Below are 21,737 nucleotides of genomic sequence, written 5' to 3' on the forward strand. Positions count from 1 at the left end.
TCATTGGCTCTGTGGGGTCATGTCTAGTTGTACCCAACAAGTGAATTTAATTTAAGTTGCATGTTTGAACCAGAGGTGAATTACTTCATGTTGCACTCATCTCTATAAAAACTGTTAATCAAACATTTATACTGTGAAATTTGACAGTTTTATTGTTCTCTCTCCCACACTAGTGCATGTGTGTAAACTTGTGCTTGACGGAGTAGTATACCTTCCTTGATTATTTGTAAAAATGTACATGCAGAGGCCAATGCTGCAAATGAACAAATCATCATAGGAGTGCGTTATGGAAACATTTGTTTTTTTTGTTTTTTTTGAAAGAAGTTTCTTATGCTGACCAAGGCTGCATTTATTTAATAAAAAAGTACAGTAAAAGCAGCAATATTGCGAAATGTATTACAAATTAAAACAACTGTTTTCTATTTGAATATATTCTAAGATGTTATTTATTCCTGTGATGGCAAAGCTGAATTTTTAGCATCATCATTTCTCCAGTCTTCAGTGTCACTTGATCCTTCAGAAATCATTCTAATATGCTGATTTGGTGCTCAGTGGGACTTTTTCCAGCATGGAGACCATTGAATGTTTGACACAGTTCATAAGTAATTAATATAACAGTGTGCTTTAGGCAATTTAGACTACTTATCATTTATAAATGATAAAAAGGGCTGTTTAACTGGGTTTGGGCTTTTCTCCCATACAAAAAAACCAAATAAAACTATCATCTTTTTTTTTTATTTGTTCTTCTCAAATTTTATGATTCATGAGAAACAAGGCTGGAGGTGTTGGAAAAAAGGGCATTAGGGTTGTAGATATTTCATTTTGAATATGCTGTGTTTAAACATTGAGCTGTATTTAGCAAAGAGACTTCATGTCTCAGAGTGCGTTTATCACTCTATCTCAGCTGTAACAGTATCTGTACCAGATATTTCTCTGGAATGCCTTTACATTCCGTAAAGCCATTTCTTCTCCAAACAAGGACACAACATTTTTCTGCTTGCTCATTGTCGGATCCTCTTCGATTTAACCATCAGGATTATAAAAAATGTTTCATTTTTCATTAAGCATAAGACTTTTATAGGAAATATATACGCAGGCTTTTTCCAATCAAAAATATGATTTATGCTGGATTGGTAACTTTTTAGGAGGAAGCACCATAATAAAATAGCTGATGACACTGAGATAAAATGGAAGTTTCATATCTAAAATTACAAAACAGCCTCTCCAAATTCGAAAGTAATAGACAAGCTACATCACTCCATCTGATGTATAACTAGTGTAAAAGGAATGTAGCATGTTTCCAAACTAAGCCTTTAAATCTTCTGATTATATTTAACAATAGAACCAAGACATTTTAACAAGCAACACAGGGGGGAAATGGAACAGAGAAAAAAGGAAAGAGGGATATCACACTCCTGACAGCTGAAGATAGCTAATCTCTGCACACGTGATTATATAAGAAAGACAGAAAGGAGCCAGAACTTTTCCGAAGTCTCCATTTCGTGACTCACAAATACCTGTTTTATTATCCTACCAGCTTAATCCCAACTGAAATTTCTCAATAAATATTTTTGTTTCAATTACCAGCATGTCAAGCTGTTCCTAAGCAAGCAAACAATGTTGACTTTCATTCTCTTCTAATTACTTTCACTTGAAAACACTCATTTTGATATAGGCAAAGAAAATGGAATAACAAAAGAAAAATGCTTTTCCTTTTTCATCTCAAATTCAACTGCCTGGGTGACAAGTATATTTTTCTTGTGAAGCAATAACGAAAATAATTTTGACTCTTTAGAATTCCTTCATTTAGGTTCAAGTGAGATCAATGAAGATTTTTGAATTCTGGTACATGTTTAGACTAAAACAACAAGCAAAGCAAAGGTTTAAATTATACATTTTGGCACAGATTATGAATGTTGAGTGTCCTTATGTTTCAAATGATGCAATCAAGACATTTTGATTATATACAAGGAAGGGAAGAACAAAAAATAGCCTAACAAATATGTTCATTTGTTTAGAAAATGCTGAGGGAAAAACAAGAGTAGCCTATATACTGCAATCCTGACCATTACAATCGCAGGTTGAGATTTAAGGGAAATTAAAGCTTATTGATGAGTTTGGGAGGATGGAAATCCACCTTGAAATGGCCCAGGGGTAAAGCATGTTTAGCCCTCTTAAAGACCCCTACAGGCATAAAGTGGGAAGGATTGAATATGGAGAGGTAGTGAACAGTGGAGGGGGTAGATGTGAAACCAGCTTAGACAAAGAGCCTCTTTTTCCAGGGTCCAGACGACCCCCACTTTTGCCATTCAAGATAAATAAATAAATAGGAATGGAGAAAGAAACCATATACGCCCTCTGAAAGGCTCTAGGCTTGAGTGAGTGACAGACAATTGAAAAGACAAATTGTTGCATTGTCTTTGGCCATGGAAGGCAGGAGGGTTGCTGCAAAAAGGCAATTATGGGGTGATGTGAACTGTGAGGTCAAAGGTCAAACACTGTGTCTGACCCCAAATTTGAAGGCGGTATGTAACTGACCTCTTGTCTATCTCTTCATACTCTCTCTCCTTCCCTTTGTTTGGGTTTTCCTTCGACCATTTTTTTTTTTCAGTGCCCATTCCCTTAAAAAGCTGACTAGCTTTCCCTTGCTGTTGAGAAGTGCTGACAAGGCATTTGTCCTGTAGTCACTCACCCATGTTTGATTTAATTGCTTTTCCAGTGCCTTGAAATGCTCTCCTTGGAATAAGCTCTAAGGGGCGAGAGAAATATATGAAATTACTGCCAAACATTTTATATCCTAACAGTTTTAGGTTCCTGTGTAGCCTATAGATTTAGAGACCATGATTAAGTGTAATCATTGGAACGGTCTTGACCAGACAAGTCAAATTAGAACCACACTTAATGGCATCAAGTTGCCCATGGGCTGCCAAAACTCACATTATTTTGACAGTCAGTTGAGACGACGACGGGATGACCTACTGCGCGCCGGTGGAGGCAGCACTCCCATGAAGCTTGTGGGCTGGAAAACCCTCCCTTTTCCTGTCACATCCAGCCTGTCTCCTTAAGCAAGGAACTGAACTGAACTGAACTGAACGCTGTTTTCTCTGGGAACTTTGCCACCAGGCAGGTGACCTTCCTGGCCTGTACTTCACTCTTAGGAGCAGCTGGACCTTTCATTAATCATACGTCCATGCTGATATACCATACATGTAAGTCAGAAATCAAAAACAGATCTTGGAATATATGAACTTGCTTTTATTTTGCATATTTGAAACCGCTTCTTCTACCCAGCTTACAACTTTATGTTCTATGAATGATTATGCAAATGTTTCGCAACAGTCTTTTTGAGTTATTACGACTTCTAACTAAATTATGTTCAACCAGCAAACTACATTGAGTTAGAAGAACTTAATCATTTGTAGCATGAGCATAAATTTTTAAGTTATTTCAACATTTATATTCCTTATCCAGTCCTTTATACAAAGCATGCTGGGAATTTGAAATCCTTTGCCCAATTTTCAGTTACTACATTTTTCTTTTTAAATGTATTAACGTGGGAATTACACATAATATTAAGTGAAGATCAACATTATCTCAACAGAACCAATATATTAATTTAGAAACATAATAGAAATATATCAATTTTTAAAACAAAAATGATCCAAATGACATATATTAATTTTTAAATCCTATAGATTTCTCTAACAAAGTGTGATTAATGCTTTTCATTCATGCTATCATTTTGGTGAATGTTTATCAAGCTTGATAATGTTGAAAGAAAGTTAATGATTCTGTAGAATCTTTTGTTTGTAACTTTGAGAGAAGTATTACAGAATGTTCTGACAATGTTCCTTGTAAGCTAGATAATAGATATAGATGTATTGTACAAAAGCTATTGCACATATGCCAGAAACAAAGCAATGTTGCAGTAAACAGGGGAAAGAAAGACTTGTGGGTAAAATGTGGAGGTTCTGGAAGGACAGATTATTCAGTGGTTGGAATAACTAAATGCAACACACCATGCCTTCCTCGTTAAAATGCAATGAGTTCCTGATGAGACCACATTAAGGCTGCTTTGTGAAAAAAAGAAATGCATAGAGCTGGACAGGTTCCCATTTTGTTTAAATGGTCACCAGTGTAGTGTTGCTCTCAGTGCCAATGATGTAAAAACTCTTTGTTGTAAAAAACACAATGCTAGTTACATTCTGTTCAGTTCACTGGACAATGAACAGCTGCTGTATACAAGTCACATAAATAGCCTTATCTGCAATAATCAGCAGCCACTGAATTTTAGGGTCATCAACACCATCATTTCTTTAATTATAGGCACTCATTTAACAGCACATCTCCACTGATTAAAGAATAAATCCACTGAAGTTAGCAGTGGAAGATTTGTTGTAATTTACTTGCTAGTCTCAGGCAAACAGTGATTCACAATTAAATGAACTGAAATGACAGTTTATATGTATGGCACTCATTTTAGCTAGCATGGCTGTGAAATGTTGTTTATGTGAGGGTTTATTTGTGCTGATGTTAAAGAGGGTGTCCCAAGAGTCCTGTTTAGCATCATGCAAAAGAAAGACGAGAGCCTCGAGGTTGCAGTGCTGGACAAATGTCTCTGCCCATGCATGAAGTCACAGAGACACCGCAACACATGTTTCTATGTCTGGTGAATGTCATGCATCAGCTAACCTAATTCCTATACTTTAGTCGTTCTTTGTGCTGGAGTTCCCAGAGCCATGGGTGAAAAACTATTGTGGTTTTGATTTGTAAGCCTTATAATTATGCTGTTTAATTTAGATCATAATGATTATTTACATGTCTGTTTTTTACAGCTGGCAGCACTGTATGTACATGTAATGGATCAAAACAGATTTTTGAAATAATTAAAAAAGACAAACTAATTGTGTGTGGGCGGGGGGCTAGGGTCTATTTTTTATTTTTTTTTAACCACATATACTCTTTTTAAAGTCTGTCCTATTTATATCTAATTGGAAAAAAGAGACCCCTCAGGAATATCGAAGCACTTCTTGAAGAAGGAAATAAAACGACAAACCGGCTGAATTTGATTTACGGATGAAAATATGTTTCAGTGGTAAAATACAGAAGAGGAAAACGTTTTTTTTTTTTTTTTTTTTTGGTGGCATGAGGTTCCTGTAATTATAAACAGATGGATGTCAAAATGGCTCTGAGCTCCAGCACTCCCTTCTAGTTCCCCATATTTATTAAGATGTTCTGACATGGATTTGGTAAAGACTCAGTTTGCGGTGTTCCTCTCTGGAACATAAAACCTTTTCAATATGACTGCCTCCTGTGATTTAGAGATAGCAATGCTCCTCCCTTTTTATGATAAGCCTATTTATTTAGCTCTCCTAACTGGTTGGATTGAATTTAAGTTTTTGCATTTAATATTGTTTAATTCCTGTTGTCCATGCCCCTTTTATAACAGAATACAGTCCATTTTTTGTTTAATCCCTGTTGTCCGTGTCCCTTTTATAAAAAATAAAAAAAACAGTCAATTTTATGAAAGCCGCTATTGTTAGATGGTTCTACAAATAAATATCCAAAATCATAATAAACTAGTAGTTTAGAAGATAAAATGCAGTCAAATTGTTATGCAGCTCTCCTCCATTTTGCTCAAATTTGAAAAATGTCATAAGTGGTTTAATGCATGCTGTCATATTGTGATTATAAACAGACATTAAAATGAGAATAGGCAGCGTCAGTTCTGAGCTGATATAGGCTACTCGAACACAAGCTGGTAATAGTGTGTGAGGTTAGATGATGATATCATTTGGTGTGCAAAAAAGTGGGGTCGGTAGACTATAGACTAGAGTGGTTATCAGTTGCAATGCTACTACCGTCATGGGACAGGCTCCTAAATGGTCTTTTAGAGGCAAAGGGATTTTCTCTGCTTTCCTTGGCTTTGAGCTGTGAAAGAAAAGTAACAGCATGTTTGTTTTACTGCTCCTCACTTTTTTCTCTTTTCTCCTCAGGGCAAATCAATCTGTCATTCCTGCTGGCGGCTGGAGAGAACATTGTGAATGTCTAAGAGTCCATCTTTTACTCTTTGGCAAACTTTCTGAAGGCCTGCGGTGCAGCATGGTGGATATATTGTCTCTTTATCCCGAAAAGCCCTGGAGATGTTATGGTGGTCTACAAAAAAAAAGGATTGAATTGCTATGCCCAATTAAATGTGAATTTTTTAAATATTGTCTCCTGCTAAATATCTGGCTTCACATTCAAGGGTTTAATGAGCGTGAACTTTCAACTGTCAAAATGTTTCACTGTACAGTTACTTTTTCCTACTCCCACATAAACTAGTTGTTTGTTCATAAACATAATGGTTGCTATGATCCACCTTGGCAATCAATGTGACATAGGCAGAGTTGGCTATAATTAATTTGAAATTTGGGTCTAGTTTAAACCGTAAAATTAAAGATTTACAGAGCAGCCAACCCCCAAAAGGCACAAGGATGACACTCTGCTTCATCTCATTTATAGTGTCTTGACAAGCCTTAACAAAGACACAAATTAAGCAACCAATTCAAGTCTAGCAGAGTCTTGAGAAACATGCAATAAACCAGAATCAGTTTCTCTCCGATAAAGCAGTCTGCTTTATCCATTCTGAGTGATTATGGAGTGTGAACATGTTTTATAACTTGACATGTGACATGTAAAGAGCTCTTAGCCTAAATCAACAGGAGTGTAAGAATTTCCTTCTCTCTCTCTGTTTCCTCATCCCAACATGAAAGTTCAAGCTGTCTGTAAATGTTCGTCATTGGCTTTGCAACACATGCAGACAAGCACTCACAGGTTGGTGTAAAATGTGGAAATGCGGTATACAGTCTTGTGAATTCCCCAGGAGGTGTCAGGACAACATTATTTTAAATGAGGATAGTCTTCAATGGGATAAGTAGTGAGTAAATGAAATGGCATGCATATTTCCAATTTAACAGAACATATACAGGCTACTTTGGAATTCACTTTAATTAGTACTGATGCAATTTGTAGAGTAATTTAATTAAGAATTCTTATTTTTCACACATGGGTTTGGAACTACGGCGGGAGACAAAGACCTCCCATTATGCATCATCACATTCCTGCATTTATCCCTCTATTCTCCTTTAAATCAGGAAAAGTTGATGTGTTTAGGCACTGCGGTTAGTATAAGATTAGACCTTTCGTGTACCTGCATGCGCATTTTACTGATAATGATCTCCATTGTGGCTGAGGAAACCACTTTGCATAAGGTCCAATGGGCACTCAATACAACAACCACAGCTTTGCTTTGTTAGTTTAAATGTTATGTTAAGAGGCCTACTGTTGGGTCACTTTTCCACTCACAGCCTTTCAATTAGCATTCATGCAGGCATCTCTCAGTGTGATATTAGCTTGATCAAGTCCTTTTCTCTCGGACTATACCAGAGGCTATACAAACAGAAAAAGGCATTCATTTATTCAGCTTAAAAGACTCCGTAAACTCCCAGGCCGGCCGGCCAGCCGGCCAAGAAATTCTCTGGAAAGGTGCTGGCTGAAAAATGCTTCAGTTGAGAGCTGTTGAGGGTTTCACGTTGTTCCTTCCGATAAGCTAGCACTCCCTTTTACTGACACTATTGTTTTTTTTAGCCCCATATCTTTAAGATATGTTCACCCACATCATGTAGACCATTTCATGTTGTTTAGATGAAATGCAGTTTCAGCTGACGTGTGTTTAACCAAATTCATAGAAACATATAGTCTTTCATGATAGAAGACCTAATGCATAAGTGTGTTTGTGGAAATGTGAGTTATATTAATTAAGGTCTCCAAAAGCCTGATTCACTGGTAAACGAAACCACATCAAAAATATTAAAATACATGGAGCATGGAACACATCATCATATTTCTAATTTTAGCAAACTATTATATACAGCTATTTATTATCTTTATCTATAAAGTTTTCCTTAGTTACTTGTAGCCATACTGAAATAAATAAATAAATAGAAATTTAAAATAGAAAAAGAGTCAGCATATTTAAGAAAATTTATTAGATCAAACTCAAAATCAAAAGTGTCACCATTTAAACAAATTTCACTTGATTGCAGAAATTTTATATTTTAAATCTCCAAATTAATGTCTATCATTGTAAATTACTAAACCTAGTGGAAGTTAAACATGTAAAATTTTCTTTTTAAAAATAAGTTTTTTTTAACCTTTAGACAAAATCATGTAAAAAAAAAAATAAAATAAATAAATAAAAGTTTCTAGAATGATATAGCCTAGTGAGAATAGCTCACACTCCAGGAGGGGAAGAGGCCTTTACTGGTGTGCATCTTGAGAGGAAACAATGGCATTGACATATTTTTAGATATGTAATTGCAAGTTGCATTCAGTTAAAACAGATCAAACATGCATTTTAGTCTGGGACTAGCTTAAGCCTTGTGTGTTAAACCAGGGGATAATGTGTTTTAAGATGATATTCCATCTTGAAATATTACAAATGTCATGCTTATATTTACTTTATAAAATCATTAAAGATTTCACAGCTAAAAAAAGGTGGACATTTCTAGAATTGTACCTTTTACTTACTAAAAAAGTATGTTTTGATCATGCAGATAATTTAGAAGAGTTCATGTATCAAATATTATGGTGCTGTGTAGAGCTAATTAATAATTAAAAATGTAATAATGTCTATTAATTGTTGTTGTATAAACCAACAATTGCAATTTCTAAGGAATGCCATCCTATTTGTGATGATTTAATCATCGTTTGAAACTAAACTGGAAAAAGAGAGATAACCTTGTGTTTTAACAGACACACCATTCCAGTGGCATCTATCCACATCAGCATCTTAAGCTTCCTAATTTTCTACACAGAAGGACTAAGTTGAGGAAACATTTCGCGTGTATTCTACATGGTAATAATTTTTGTTTTTATACTCGAGTAGCCCAAGTTAAAACTCTGCACACTGTAGTGGCCGAGTTGCTTTAAATTGTCCTGACAACGTGAGTTGGTGGTAATGAGCTCTGAGCTATCCTCAGACTTAATTATCTCATTCTCACCAATGTGATTAGCAAAACAACTGCGCAGAGGAGAGCTAATATGCGTTGGGCGATTTCACACGTCACATTTTAACTTAATTTGGTTCATTGAAATACAAATGAGACCATGAACATAGTGCAAATAATGTCTTATGGTAGGCTATTAAATGCACCTTTAAACGTTCACGGTGTGTGGAGAAATCGCTTATGTAATCGCTTAACAAGAATATATTACAGCTAAAGTAGGTAACGTTAACTCGCGTTTTAAAGAGACTTGCCTGGTATTAAAAATGCACGCCAGTTTCGTGGTAATGCGTGGATGTTTTACTCTGCAGGTAATGGCTCTTGCCGGCTTTTCAGAATATGTAGTTATCACAAGCCTTAAGCGAATAAATCCTCATGCATTTCAATGCCTCGAATAATGTTATCAAAATGAAGTTATTAAGGATCTGTTTCCACAGAGGGAGAGTGAGAGAAACGCGCGCGGGCGGGGATATTGGCTCATTCATTGGGTCATTGAATACTTTGATTGACACACGAGAAGCAAAAGGTGCGGAAAGTTTCCTATTGGTCGCCGAGGCTGTCTCAGTCTCCCCTGGTCTCGAGCGCTGCGCATTTCAAGCAACTCAGCCGTGCGAGTCAGCAACAGCTACGGGGCTTCAGTTCAGAGGTGGAGTTTCAACAACTTCAATAGGCTACTTTGACTTCGGAGTCTTATAAAATTTAGAGGTATTTGGCTTTCCCTCCCCATTTTCTAGACAAAGAGGACTTAATTTCACTTAAGGCTCACCACTTTTGGGGGCTGCATTGACTGGGGGATCCTGACCAGGAGTCACAATGAAGTCCCTTGCATCTTTGTTCCTTTGGCGGATCATCATCTTGATTATGTCACTGGTCTCATTGGGCCAGACATCTGAGTATGTCTACGATAACTGGAAGCCAGAGGTGTACAACGGCGGCCGCATCTACGACAAGCCTCCCCAGTGTGTGGACATCCCAGATGACCTGAGGCTCTGTCACGGTGTGGGCTACAACCAGATGCTGCTGCCCAACTTGCTGGAGCACGAGACTATGGCTGAGATCAAGCAGCAAGCGGGGAGCTGGGTGCCCCTGGTGCACAAGAACTGCCACCCGGGAACTCAGGTATTCCTCTGCTCCCTTTTTGCCCCTGTGTGCCTGGAGAGGCCCATCCACCCATGCCGCTGGTTCTGCGAAAATGTTCGTGATGGCTGCACCCCCATCATGGAAGCATTTGGGTTTCCCTGGCCTGAGATGCTCACCTGCGATAAGTTTCCTGAAGGTGATGTGTGCATCAGTGCGCCCAATGCCACAAAGGCCACCAATCCCAGTGGTAAGTCCAAATGGCTAATTATGAAAACTTTCAGTTTGGCCTCATTCATTTTTATCAGGTATCATTTCATTAAATCGTGAAGATAAATGTGTAGCTAACCAAACACATGTCTCGTAAATATATTAGAATGCATATTTTGACATACAAAAAAATATATAATTTTTTACATATGTATATTTCAGCGATGGCACTTTTTATCATGTATTGTAAGGGTATACTGACTGTTTCAATGTATACTATATACATTTCGTATTATTTTACCCACTTTACAACCTTTCACCTTTTGCTGTGTGTGAGAAGTAACACCTAAACTTCTTAAAAGCAGTTGCAATGTTATTTCAGGGACTGGCGTCCATTTGGGGGTTTTCATCTAGAGTTATCACACCTTTTGTTTCCTCTTGGGCGCTCAATACCTCATGTTTGTGTCCGATTGGACAAATGATTCAGTTTTGGGAACATTTCTAGGTAACATGGTTATCAAAAAAAAAATAAAAAATCTGTAGAAGACACAGGGGACGTGGCCTCTATTTGTAAAACTTGATAGATAAATATTTAAGTTTTTGCTTGTTTAACAGCTGGTAGCAATTGATTTCAGGGTGTTAGTTGAGTTCCAGGACAACACTGGGATGTGTTCCAACAACGGACCATTACATATCTATTTATTTGGTGTTATTTCGCAACTGGAATAGCTAATTGTCTTTGCAAAAAAGACACTGAAGGCAGGCAGCAAACATGACTTAAAATGAATTACTGTATATATGAGTAACCATTTTATTTCTGTAAATATACTGCTATTTTAAAGCAAACCCTCTTCCAGGCTTCCCTGCTGTGCTTGTTAACACATTTTTTTCATAAGGTAATGCAGGAGGATAGTACTCTTAGTTCAGACACACAGAGAGATTTGAACAGCTGCTTTTATTTACTGGTGGCACTTAAGCAGAAAATTTAAATTTTCAGTGGTTAGATAATAAATAAATACATTTTCACACTCTTATAGACTCTTATTAAAAACCTCCCCTGTAATTTAAACCAAATGTAGGTTAGAGTATTGCAGAATATCTTTTTGTCGTCATGTGGAGTATTTTACCAGGTAAGTCAGGGCATCTGGCAATGTCAAACTTTCCCTATGGAAACACTTGAGCCCTACAGTTGTATGTCTCAGACAAGGGAAAGTACAAACTAGCTTATGTAGATGGCTCATAAATTACAAGGGAATTTCCATTTCCAAAGTTACAACATGGTGTATGAACAGACTGTGTGCCAGAACGATGTACCACACTGAGAGAAGATACTTCTGTGACTTCAGCCATCTGCCCTAGCCTGCTGTTAGTGACGCACAGTACAGAGTGAGAGAACACTAGCATGGTGGCTTGGAAGCTGGAATACCAGAGAAGTTCAATTAATAAACACCCCATAGAGATCCTGTCAGCTGTTATCACATGCTGTCAGCATCACAGTCAAATGAACCCAAAGCCACTAATACATTAGACCCTCCCTCGCATATCGACCCACTGTTAAACTTCAAGCAGTGCCGGGTTAAAGACAAGAAAGGACTTCCTTTTCTCTACAAGGGGCTAAGCCTTACCATTTGTCCACTATTTTCTTGTGATTGCATGGTAATAATGCCTGTGGAGAAAGTAACGCTCAAAAAGAGCCACTGAAATTTGAACTGTTTTATCTTCCGCAGGACATTTTAAGTTTAGAGCTGATATCATCATCCAAAAATGCAGCGTTGCTTTAAAATACTAGATTTGGCACAATTTTGATCCACTGGCAGCTTGTAATTGGGTGATAATTTACATTATGCAGAAAAGTTGTGACATAAAAATGTTTACTCTGGAATTCCTTGCAAACAGCTGTCTTTACAAGCTCTTTTCACCTGAGTGCAATTTCCACAATAATCCGTTAAATAGATTCAAATGAAAAAACAACTAGTTAACAGAAATTAAATCAAAGTCTAGCATAATTAAAGACAGACGGGAGTTTTATCCTGTTGAAAAATACATTATAATGATAATTTGCTTGAATTTGAATAGATTTTAAATCAAAATCTAAGAAAGGGACTAAGAGAGTTTTCATTCAAGGGTTAATTTCCCTGTTTCCATGACTATAGGGAGGCGTTCATGGAACAATAGTTGTTCTAATTACAGTCAGCCCCAGTTATTGTGGTGTTGTCCCATGCCTCCTTTTTCTAACCTGCGTAACAATAGTTATATACAAATGTAAATAACACAATCATATTAGTTTACTTCATATTACCACGTGACAGGCAAAGAAAGAAACAGGCAAACATTTTTTTTTACTTTAATCTTTAATGCTATCAGAAGAGCACAGCAAAGCAAAACACCAAAGTATACTAACAATTCAAAGCACAGGATGTATTTCAGGCACTTTCAAAAAATAGAAGAAAGCCAGGAAGAAATTCCCATAGCTCGCCTGATGGGTAGATAATTAGAGAAAGTTAAAGAAGTTTGAATTCTCTTCTTTTTGCACTGTGAATGGTTCCCCACTGTTTAAAGTCAATTGCAGACTTGCCAGAGAGTCACACACAATTTTCTTTGGGACAACCAAAGTGGACAAAAAATAAATAAAATTACAAATTTCTCTGATATTTCACTGACAGCATGTCCTCTGTTTTAGGATACTCTCCAGTGTGTCCTCCTTGTGACAATGAAATGAAAACGGATGTGATTCTGGAGCACATGTGCGCCAGTGAATTTGGTAAGAACACCAATACATTAAACAACCACATTAAACACACACACATTCACGCTATTTTGCACTCACATACTGAACTTGCCAAGAGTGCAGCCCATCTTCCCCTCTCATCGTCTGTATTCTGGAAATGGAGCAAGCATGAAAGACAGCCAAGACTGATATATATTAGTTTGAAAGAACAGCCAAAACCACACAGTCCTGAACCAGAACTACTCACCTATTCCTTCAGCTTCCCCAGCAGGCTCATAAAGATGTTTTTGCTCATCTTAAATGTATTTTTTAATGTCTTATGTTAGAATAATGAGGGAAAACTTTATTCTTTCAGGAGTGGAAACCATAGCAATGATTTAAAAAAAAAAAAAAATGTATAATGACTTGCTTATTGTTATATTGAATCTTTCAGTTAAGTTTAGTTTAAAGATGAGGTCCACCTTTCACCAGTGTTAAGTCATCATTTTGAGTCATAACTTTCTTTAGCCATAAATGTTGAGTGCCAGAATGATATTTTATTTCATGGCCATTAACACTGCTTTTGGGACAGATTCAAGCACTTTTAGAATCACTGGATCAAGATTTTGTTATTTTGCACATATTTGGTTGTTTTGACTGCCAAAACCACTTTTAATAGAACAATGCAATGGTTTTAAACACTTAAAACAGCAGCAGCAGAATGTTTTAACCCTTGTAAATCTATGTCATGGTTTGGATTACCCTTTGAGAGGCCACAACTGTTTAGCTAATGAATTGAGGTAATTCGCAGAGGCCCTAAAGTCTTTATTTGGCTGTTACTAACAGCTCTAAATTGGGATGTTTGCTCTTCTGTCTGGATGTGACAACAGCCCAGGGGTTGACCTCTGGGCAGAATCTGACAAAAGTCTGAGTTTAATCTTTGGTCATTGGGGTAAATCAGAGAACCCGTTACACCCTCCAGCAGATTATTTCTCTCTATATAGTTTCATAAGGTCAGTGGAGTTTTTTAAAGAAATTAATAATTTTATTCAGCAATGATGCATTACATTGACCAAAAGACATTTATTTATAATATTACAAAAGATTTATATTTCAAATTAATTCTTTTTTTTTTTTTTTTACTTTATGTTCATCAAAAATTCTGAAAGAATGTATCACTGTATTTATCATTTCCACATTGATAGTGATAATAAATGTTTCTTGAGCAGCATATTAGAATGATTTCTGAAGGATCATGTGACACTGAAGACTGGTGTAAATAAATTACTTTTTCAAATGATAAAAATAGAAAGCAGTTATTTTAAATTGTAATAATATTTCAAAATATTACTGTTTTTACTGTATATCTGATCAAATAAATTCAGCCTTGGTGAGCATAAGAGACTTATTTTACAAAAAATTTTTTTTTTGGAAAGGTAGTGTATAGTAGGACATTGGTACATTGGTGGTCTGTATTATCTACTGTTATGAAAAGCGGGTTTAATTATTAGATTTTCAGGGTGACTGAGCATTTAGATTTGAGGATGGTTAACAACAATGACTGTTAAATGAGCCTATAACTGGAGCCATTAAGGCCAATCACAGCAGGAGTTAACCTCAACAAAAGGAGAGCAGTGTGAGAGTGACTTCCTGCTTTCCTCTGAAGAGGAAAACAAAAGCTGGTTTTGGTTAGCCTCTGACAAAACCATAAAGTTTCATTTAGTGTTTGAAATGGGTAAGCTATCTCTGGAAAGCTGCCGTCCTTTCTCTGGTCAGTTTTATGTATACCAACAACACTGACACTCTCTCTGTGACCTCGGTGCTAAATTTCTAATCCAGGAAACAGAAACAGAAAATTGAAACAGACAGACAGTGAAGGAAGACAGGGTTCACGCTGTGAAGTATTAAATTAAAATAAATGCAAGGAATAGTTTCTCCATCCAGCCTAAATACATATTGTTGTCTTATTAGACATTTCGAACGGCCCTGGATACTCCTATCAAGCATTAAGTTCCATCCAGATTTTGAATATATATTTGAATATAGACTATGGAAACAGAATACAAAGTATGAATAGAGTTTTATTGCCATTCCAGCTTTGCTTTTCTATCTTTGCTGTCCGACAAATCAGTACAGCATTAGCGCACTTTAGTTGGCTGTCTATCCTGTGGTCAGTGATGCATGCAGCTTTCCTGTAGTAAAACTGTAGCCTATGTTGCAGCACTATTTTAAGTGGAGCTCACCCCGAGCCACAGGTGCCATGTTTGTGAATTGTTTCAGCCCAAACTCTCCCTACTGAGTTTATGGCATCGTTACATCTGGCTGCGGACATGTCTCCAAAATGACAGAGGAAGCGAGGTCAAAGATCAGGGACAAAGGTTAAAAGGTTTTTTAAGTAATATTAATCACAGAAGAAATGTGAATACTTTAACTGTTTTTTATCAAAATGATTAATTTCATTTTGGAAAGAACACTGATTGTGACCGCACGATTTCTGAGATATGCTCTCTCTGTTTATATCTTATTTATCAAATATTTACCAAAGCTTTCATGCATGAAGTACTTATTTGGACCATCTGAGACTGAAACATTATCTGCTTGGGTTTGTGTTTAGAATATGATCTACCGCGTGTGCTCGGAAATGTTAGCTTTATTATGCCTGCTTGATGTTTTTGTGGTATGCGATATAGATGCAGCATCTGTATGCGGAGTCTTTGAGCACAATATTTGCTTATTATCCTCACATGGTTCAGTAAACTAGTTCTGCTGATGTAGATCTGTGAAGTCTAGTGGAACTAGTATTGTCTTATCAGTTTGAGGGAGATTAGAAAGGCACCTCACATGGCTTGATTTATGTGGCACTTTTTTGTGGCGTGCCCTTTTCGAGACACTGGATTACAGTGAACAAGAGAGACTAACCCTATTATAGCTTTCCCATTGTTATTGTTCATAAAAGTGTGGCGTTACATATATTAGCTGTAAAGCCACATCTGAAGGTATTCGACTGTACCCCATGTCCTTGCACTTGTAAGGATTACATTCACAAACACAAAGTGGAAAATGAGTTCACCATGGGGTTAAAGTGGGATTTAAGCTAAGATAAAGTGGTTGTGGGAGGTAGGCAACACTCTTTCTAGCCTGACTTGATAATGCTTTAACCTTCAGACCATTTTTGTTTTATTTCATCAAACACTAAGCCCTTTTATAGACTTCAGATCAAGCTCTAATCCCTTCCATGTGCACTTATAATACTGGGAAGACTGGCTTATTTCTGCAAGAGTCATTAGAAGTGAGAAGGTGTGAGATGTGAGGTTATGGGTTGCAGCATAGAACACATTTCATCATGTAGCTTTTTGAATTACAGTATGTCTTAAATTGTTAAGAGCTACTCTTCTGACTTAAAAGGGGTCTCGATGGGGACTTTAACTTTCCTTGGCAATGACCACGCATTATATTTTCTCGCTTCAGGCTGTAGAGATTTTATATAAGTCAAGGTTCAACAGGATATGGGGAGGATTTAGTTTCATTGTGGTCTGCTCATTGACAGCCAGTGGCGACTGATCAGGTTGTTAAAGCATAATTAGCAGTAAATCTCAATGTAGATGTCTGCTCATTTCCACGGGTCTTTAGAATCGGCCTGCTAATTGGACCAAATTCTTCTGAAGGTGGCCTGAAGTTCACTTGTGGGTCACTGATGTTAGTCAGCTGAAGATGATAAGATGTTACGCTCTGCAAGTTTCTCCATCGTTAACCCAGGACGAAAAAAAAAAATCACCTGCAAGGCGGTGTGAAGGAGGAACAGCCATTGAAGTTTGACTCTCTGGCAGGACCACCGTGGAGTTGACTCGTGCATTGGAAGGTTAAGGAAATGAAAAGATTAACAGGTTAAAGAGAGTTTACTAACAGATCAGACAGATTAAGACAAATCTAAGAATGTGGCATAAGATTAAACCAGGAGTTTAATGGTCAACATAGTGGTCATGACTGAGTTTACAAGGTCATGACCTAGTAAAATTCAAAAGAGTCTGATATTACAATTAAACACGGCAAGGTACATAATTTTTAAATGAAATCTTTGCATTGGTTTTTACCAATGGTTGTCTGTTACTTTTAGGGTTACACAGTATATTGGTACCACATCTGTTATCTACCACTATTATGGCTCGTTTCCACTGAGCAGTACGGTACGGTACGGTACAGTACGGTACGGTTCGGGTCTGTTAACCATGATCTGGCTAGCGTTTCCACTGCCAACAGTACCCTTACTTGATAGGCGTGGTGTTTCGATCGTCGTCATTTTCGCGCGAAGAAGATAGTAAACTACAATGGATGACATACAGCAGATCTTGTTCTTGCTCCTTGACATGTTTGTCACAAGAAGACAAGCGCTGACATTAGGCTTTTCTCAATATCAAGTACGCAAAGTTTGTACTTGCCATGTGCGACTCCTACATAAATGGTACAGCGCGTTCTTAAAAGCGTCACTCAGCTCACTCTGCTACTCCGGTTATCTCTGTTACTCTGTATGTACATTTTAAGCAACAATAAAACGAAATATGTTATAAAACACCACTCTCCCTCTTTTCGTTTTCATTTAAATAAATTAAACATTATAGGGACACAAATGTGGTTCATGCACAACGCATATTGATTATTCACTGCACGTTATACGTTATTCTATTTATAACAAAACGAAATTTAAAACACAACCCTAACGTTACCTCTTTTCGTTTAAAAAAATAAAAAATAAACATATTCCAGGCAATATATGCATTTGTAGTGATAATCTTGTAATAAAAAATGACAAGAAACCATATTTCTTTTTGTAAAATTTCAGTTTTATCAATAATAGCCAATATAAAAGTTTAAGTAAAAGGTACAAGAAGCTATACAATAAGAAATAAAGCAAACAATTCAGTCAAATATCCAAATGCAGCACTCTAGTCTAACATTACAACAGTAAAGTTAAATACAAATAGCCTATAACGTTAATATGAAACTAAACTTAGCCCTCAGCCAAAACGATTGACGGAATGAATAATATATTCACGAGACCAAAGATCGCCCGTTAGGTCTACACAAGACGAATTATCTCTCATGTTTAACCACTACTGTCAGCGGCGAACGTCAGAAGAACTAGCCGAGGAAAGGCTCATCCAGCCGGGAAACATGAGAGCCGAGCGCCCGCTGATCACATGGATCTCACAACCGGGGGAATTTTTTTTTTATAAATTAACCACAGATTTGAGCTTTAAACAAGTACATTCTCGCCTGAAAAACTCTTAAAATTACATTTTGTGACACAGTAACAGTAGTATTATATTAAACAGTATATAAAAAAATGGCGCTTCTTATGTTGTCATTCCCCTTGTAGCACGCGCAAGTGACGATTCTCTGTCAACCAATCAACGTCCTGCAGCGAGTCTAGATCCACCCTTTAGTACCGTACCACTGTGCTAGGTACCCCAATGGAAGGGTACCTAAAAAGTGGTACGGTACGGTTCGGCATTTTGGTACCATTAACAACTTTTGATAGTGGAAACGCAAATAAATGCGTACCGTTCCGTACCGTACCGCTCAGTGGAAACGAGCCATTAGAGGTTTTTTTTATATATTAGTTTTTTTTAAATCTGTATCAGTTAATATTAGATATTTACTTGCTCATTTAAATTGCTAATTCCCCCCATTTTATATTTAAATTACTTTATTAATCACTTAATCTTTAAAAACTAATAATTTAGCAAATATATAAGTTGAATGAATATCAATTTACATACTGTACATTATAATGATGCTAAATTCATTTAAAACAATTGATTTTAGTTTTTTAGTTTATATTTTCTATATATTATATAAATTGTTGGCAAAATGGTATAGAATTTTAATATCAGCCATTTATTGGTTATCAGCCATAACAGGAAAATAGTTATCAAGGTATCAAGCATAATTTTAGTTACTGGTGCATGGATACTTTTGATATTTGATAAATGTTGATGGTTTTCTCCAGTGGAGTAACAGCTGAATGGGACCCATTTCACCTACAACCAATATATCCATCTAGAAATTTTTTGACCTTTGACTAATTGCCTTAAGCTTATAAGAGAGGTATTCAAAGGAACAAAACCTAGTATCCTGTTACATCTGGAGGGGCAGAGGGCAGTGAAGCTGCAATTTGGGACATTCTTGCCCCCCTGGGAAAAGAATACAGCAATGAGAGCGGTTTTGGTTTGCATGGATATCGATGCTTTCTCTTGAACTTGACAGAGTTCATGACAGAGAGACCAGTATCATTATGGCTTTGCCCTGAGACCATTGGCAGAGAAGACAGGCCTGATCTTGATTACACCTTCTCTTCATTTTTTCTTCCATTCCTTCATCTCTCTTTTGCCCCTTGCATTACTTGGCAGCATAATCTCTCTTTTATGGCCTTGGACGTTTGGGAACTGCCAGCGATACCCCTTGCAACCCAAACCCTTCTTTGCCTCTTTGAACCCAGCACATGGCCTGAGGAAATTAGATGACTTTTTGTAGATGTGAGAGCGCTGCACAGTCCCGGACACAACATAAGTTTGAATGAAGCTTAGGAATATCATAGACCACAACAGATGCAGTAGGTGGGAGCAGTGTTTAAAAAACACTGTGGGGGCTTTTCCTGGCAGCTCTCAAAATCTCCATGTCATTATAATGAACACAATGGCTTATTTGAAGAAATACAGAATACTAATATTTACTGGCAAGATGATGTAATCTTCGGTCTCCTCTCCACCCACCGGAGAAGATAACTTCAGAAAGCTGATCGCAGTTCTCTCTTTTCTCTTTATCCACAGCCATAAAGACTAAGATCAAGGAGGTCAAACGGGAGAACATGGATCGCAAGGTGATCCTGCAGAAGAGGAAAAAAACCCTAAAGATGGGCACTTTAAAGAAGAAAGACCTGAAGAAACTCACTCTGTACCTGAAGAACGGAGCCGACTGCCCCTGCACGCAGCTAGAAAATCTCGGAAACACATATCTTATCATGGGACGCAAGGTGGACAAACAGTACCTTCTCACCGATATTCACAAGTGGGACAAATCCAGCAAAGAGTTCAAAAAGGCCATGAAAAAACTCAAAAGCCACAAGTGCCCTGCTTATGAGAATGTCTTCAAATAAACACTCTCAGAGCTCCCACTTACTTTATGAACTTGCACATCCAGGCAACCCAAAATATTGTTTTATTTTTCATTGTTTATATACTATATATATATATTTCTCATGTATTTTGTAGATCAAACACTTGAGATGTTTTCTCTTGTCTTTGTCTTGGATCTGTGCTGTTTAAGACTGAAAAGATAATGAATGAAACAGTAGACAAACTCTCCACCACGACCAACTGATCACTTTTGTATATATCCAAATATGTAACTGTTGATAATATCTTGTGAAATTATCAGAATTCACCTGCAATTGATTGTTGACCTTTCTTTTCTAACAAAAAAAAAAAAAACACACACAAAAAAAAAACTAAAACATGACAGATTTCCAACCCATAGTTCACAATTTATTGGTACAATTTTATACACACTGTGAAGGCAAATACCATATAAGCCATTTCTTTAAGCATATTGAGTCTACCGTAAATTTAAAAGACAAAATTATTTTGCAGTGTTCATTGGTTACATACTTTTCTGTGACCTGTACTGTGACCATCAAGCAATCAGTCATCAAACTTGATTAGCAATTCTCTGTTGACACTAGTGAAGAATAAGAGGTCTGCTTTCCGTAAGTATTGACAAGATATATATGCATAACATTTATTGCACTGCTCAATCCATGTATATGATGAATTGCATTACCCAGTCCCATATGATTGGGATGCTAATGGATTCTGTTTGATGGTAGAATACTGTATGCATAGGCCTATACTTTATCTGCTGTAGAACAAACTATGTTTTCTGACTAGTAAAATGATTATAAAAGAACAGTACTCAACAGTATATAGTATTATATCAACAATACTGCTAAAAATGTTCATTGGTACAGGACATTTTTTCCATGTAATCCCACAACTCGCTACTGTTATTAGTGTATAGCGCTGTTTGCAAATGAGGTTTTATTAATTGCAAAACTCTTAACATTTTAGCCAAAAGCTTTGTCTAAACTAATCATTTAAGAATGCATAGTGTGCATTACGTAAAGCATCTCTTATTTTTTTCCTTAAAATGATCTTGCTGTGGTGTAGAACTCACTCTTAGTTTCAATGTTCCTCAATTCCCATTTTTTATGTTGGCAATCATTCTGTATATAAAATTCTAGCACAAATATAAAATAAACACTATAAAACTGTTGATGTCTTCTGCACACCATGTTATTTCCAGTCTTTGTTAAACTAGTAGTTTTAGGCAGAAAATGTTTCTTAAACATCATATATGTACGGAGCATCCTGACCAGTATGGTCACACCATTACAAAACACTTGTATTATTCATACTAGAATTCAGTTTGCACATTGGGAACATTAAGATTATTTTCTTGTTGACTTTGCTTAGTTGATATTAGTATATCTGTGAATTTGGTGCACTATGATTTATGAGGGACTTTTCATAATGAGAGTTATGCCATGACAGGTAGCAGCTGAAAAGTTCAGGCCAGACACACACACTGATACATAATTACAGAGAAAAGAGTATGTGCATGCTGGCCAAGATAAATTATTC

General features: G+C 36.8%; 1 protein-coding gene across 1 annotated transcript; it reads left to right on the forward strand.

Moving 5' to 3' along the window:
• Window positions 1-9,633: 9,633 nt before the first annotated feature.
• sfrp1a (secreted frizzled-related protein 1a) lies at window positions 9,634-21,369 on the forward strand. The gene is made up of 3 exons (XM_084115670.1): window positions 9,634-10,374; window positions 13,015-13,095; window positions 19,869-21,369. The coding sequence occupies exons 1-3, from the start codon at window positions 9,861-9,863 to the stop codon at window positions 20,192-20,194; spliced, it is 921 nt and encodes a 306-aa protein (XP_083971796.1). The 5' UTR covers window positions 9,634-9,860; the 3' UTR covers window positions 20,195-21,369.
• The last annotated feature ends 368 nt before the right edge of the window (window positions 21,370-21,737 follow it).

This window comes from Abramis brama (assembly GCF_963993115.1).
Source record: "Abramis brama genome assembly, chromosome: 5".
In the NCBI taxonomy this organism is placed as follows: Eukaryota; Metazoa; Chordata; class Actinopteri; order Cypriniformes; family Leuciscidae; genus Abramis; species Abramis brama.

Bases quoted from the DNA above. Each gene is read 5' to 3' on its own strand.
- sfrp1a (XM_084115670.1), top strand. From the start codon at position 9,861: ATGAAGTCCCTTGCATCTTTGTTCCTTTGGCGGATCATCATCTTGATT. The intron at 10,375-13,014 runs GTAAGTCCAAAT...CCTCTGTTTTAG, and splicing joins AAAGGCCACCAATCCCAGTG to GATACTCTCCAGTGTGTCCT. The intron at 13,096-19,868 runs GTAAGAACACCA...CTTTATCCACAG, and splicing joins CATGTGCGCCAGTGAATTTG to CCATAAAGACTAAGATCAAG.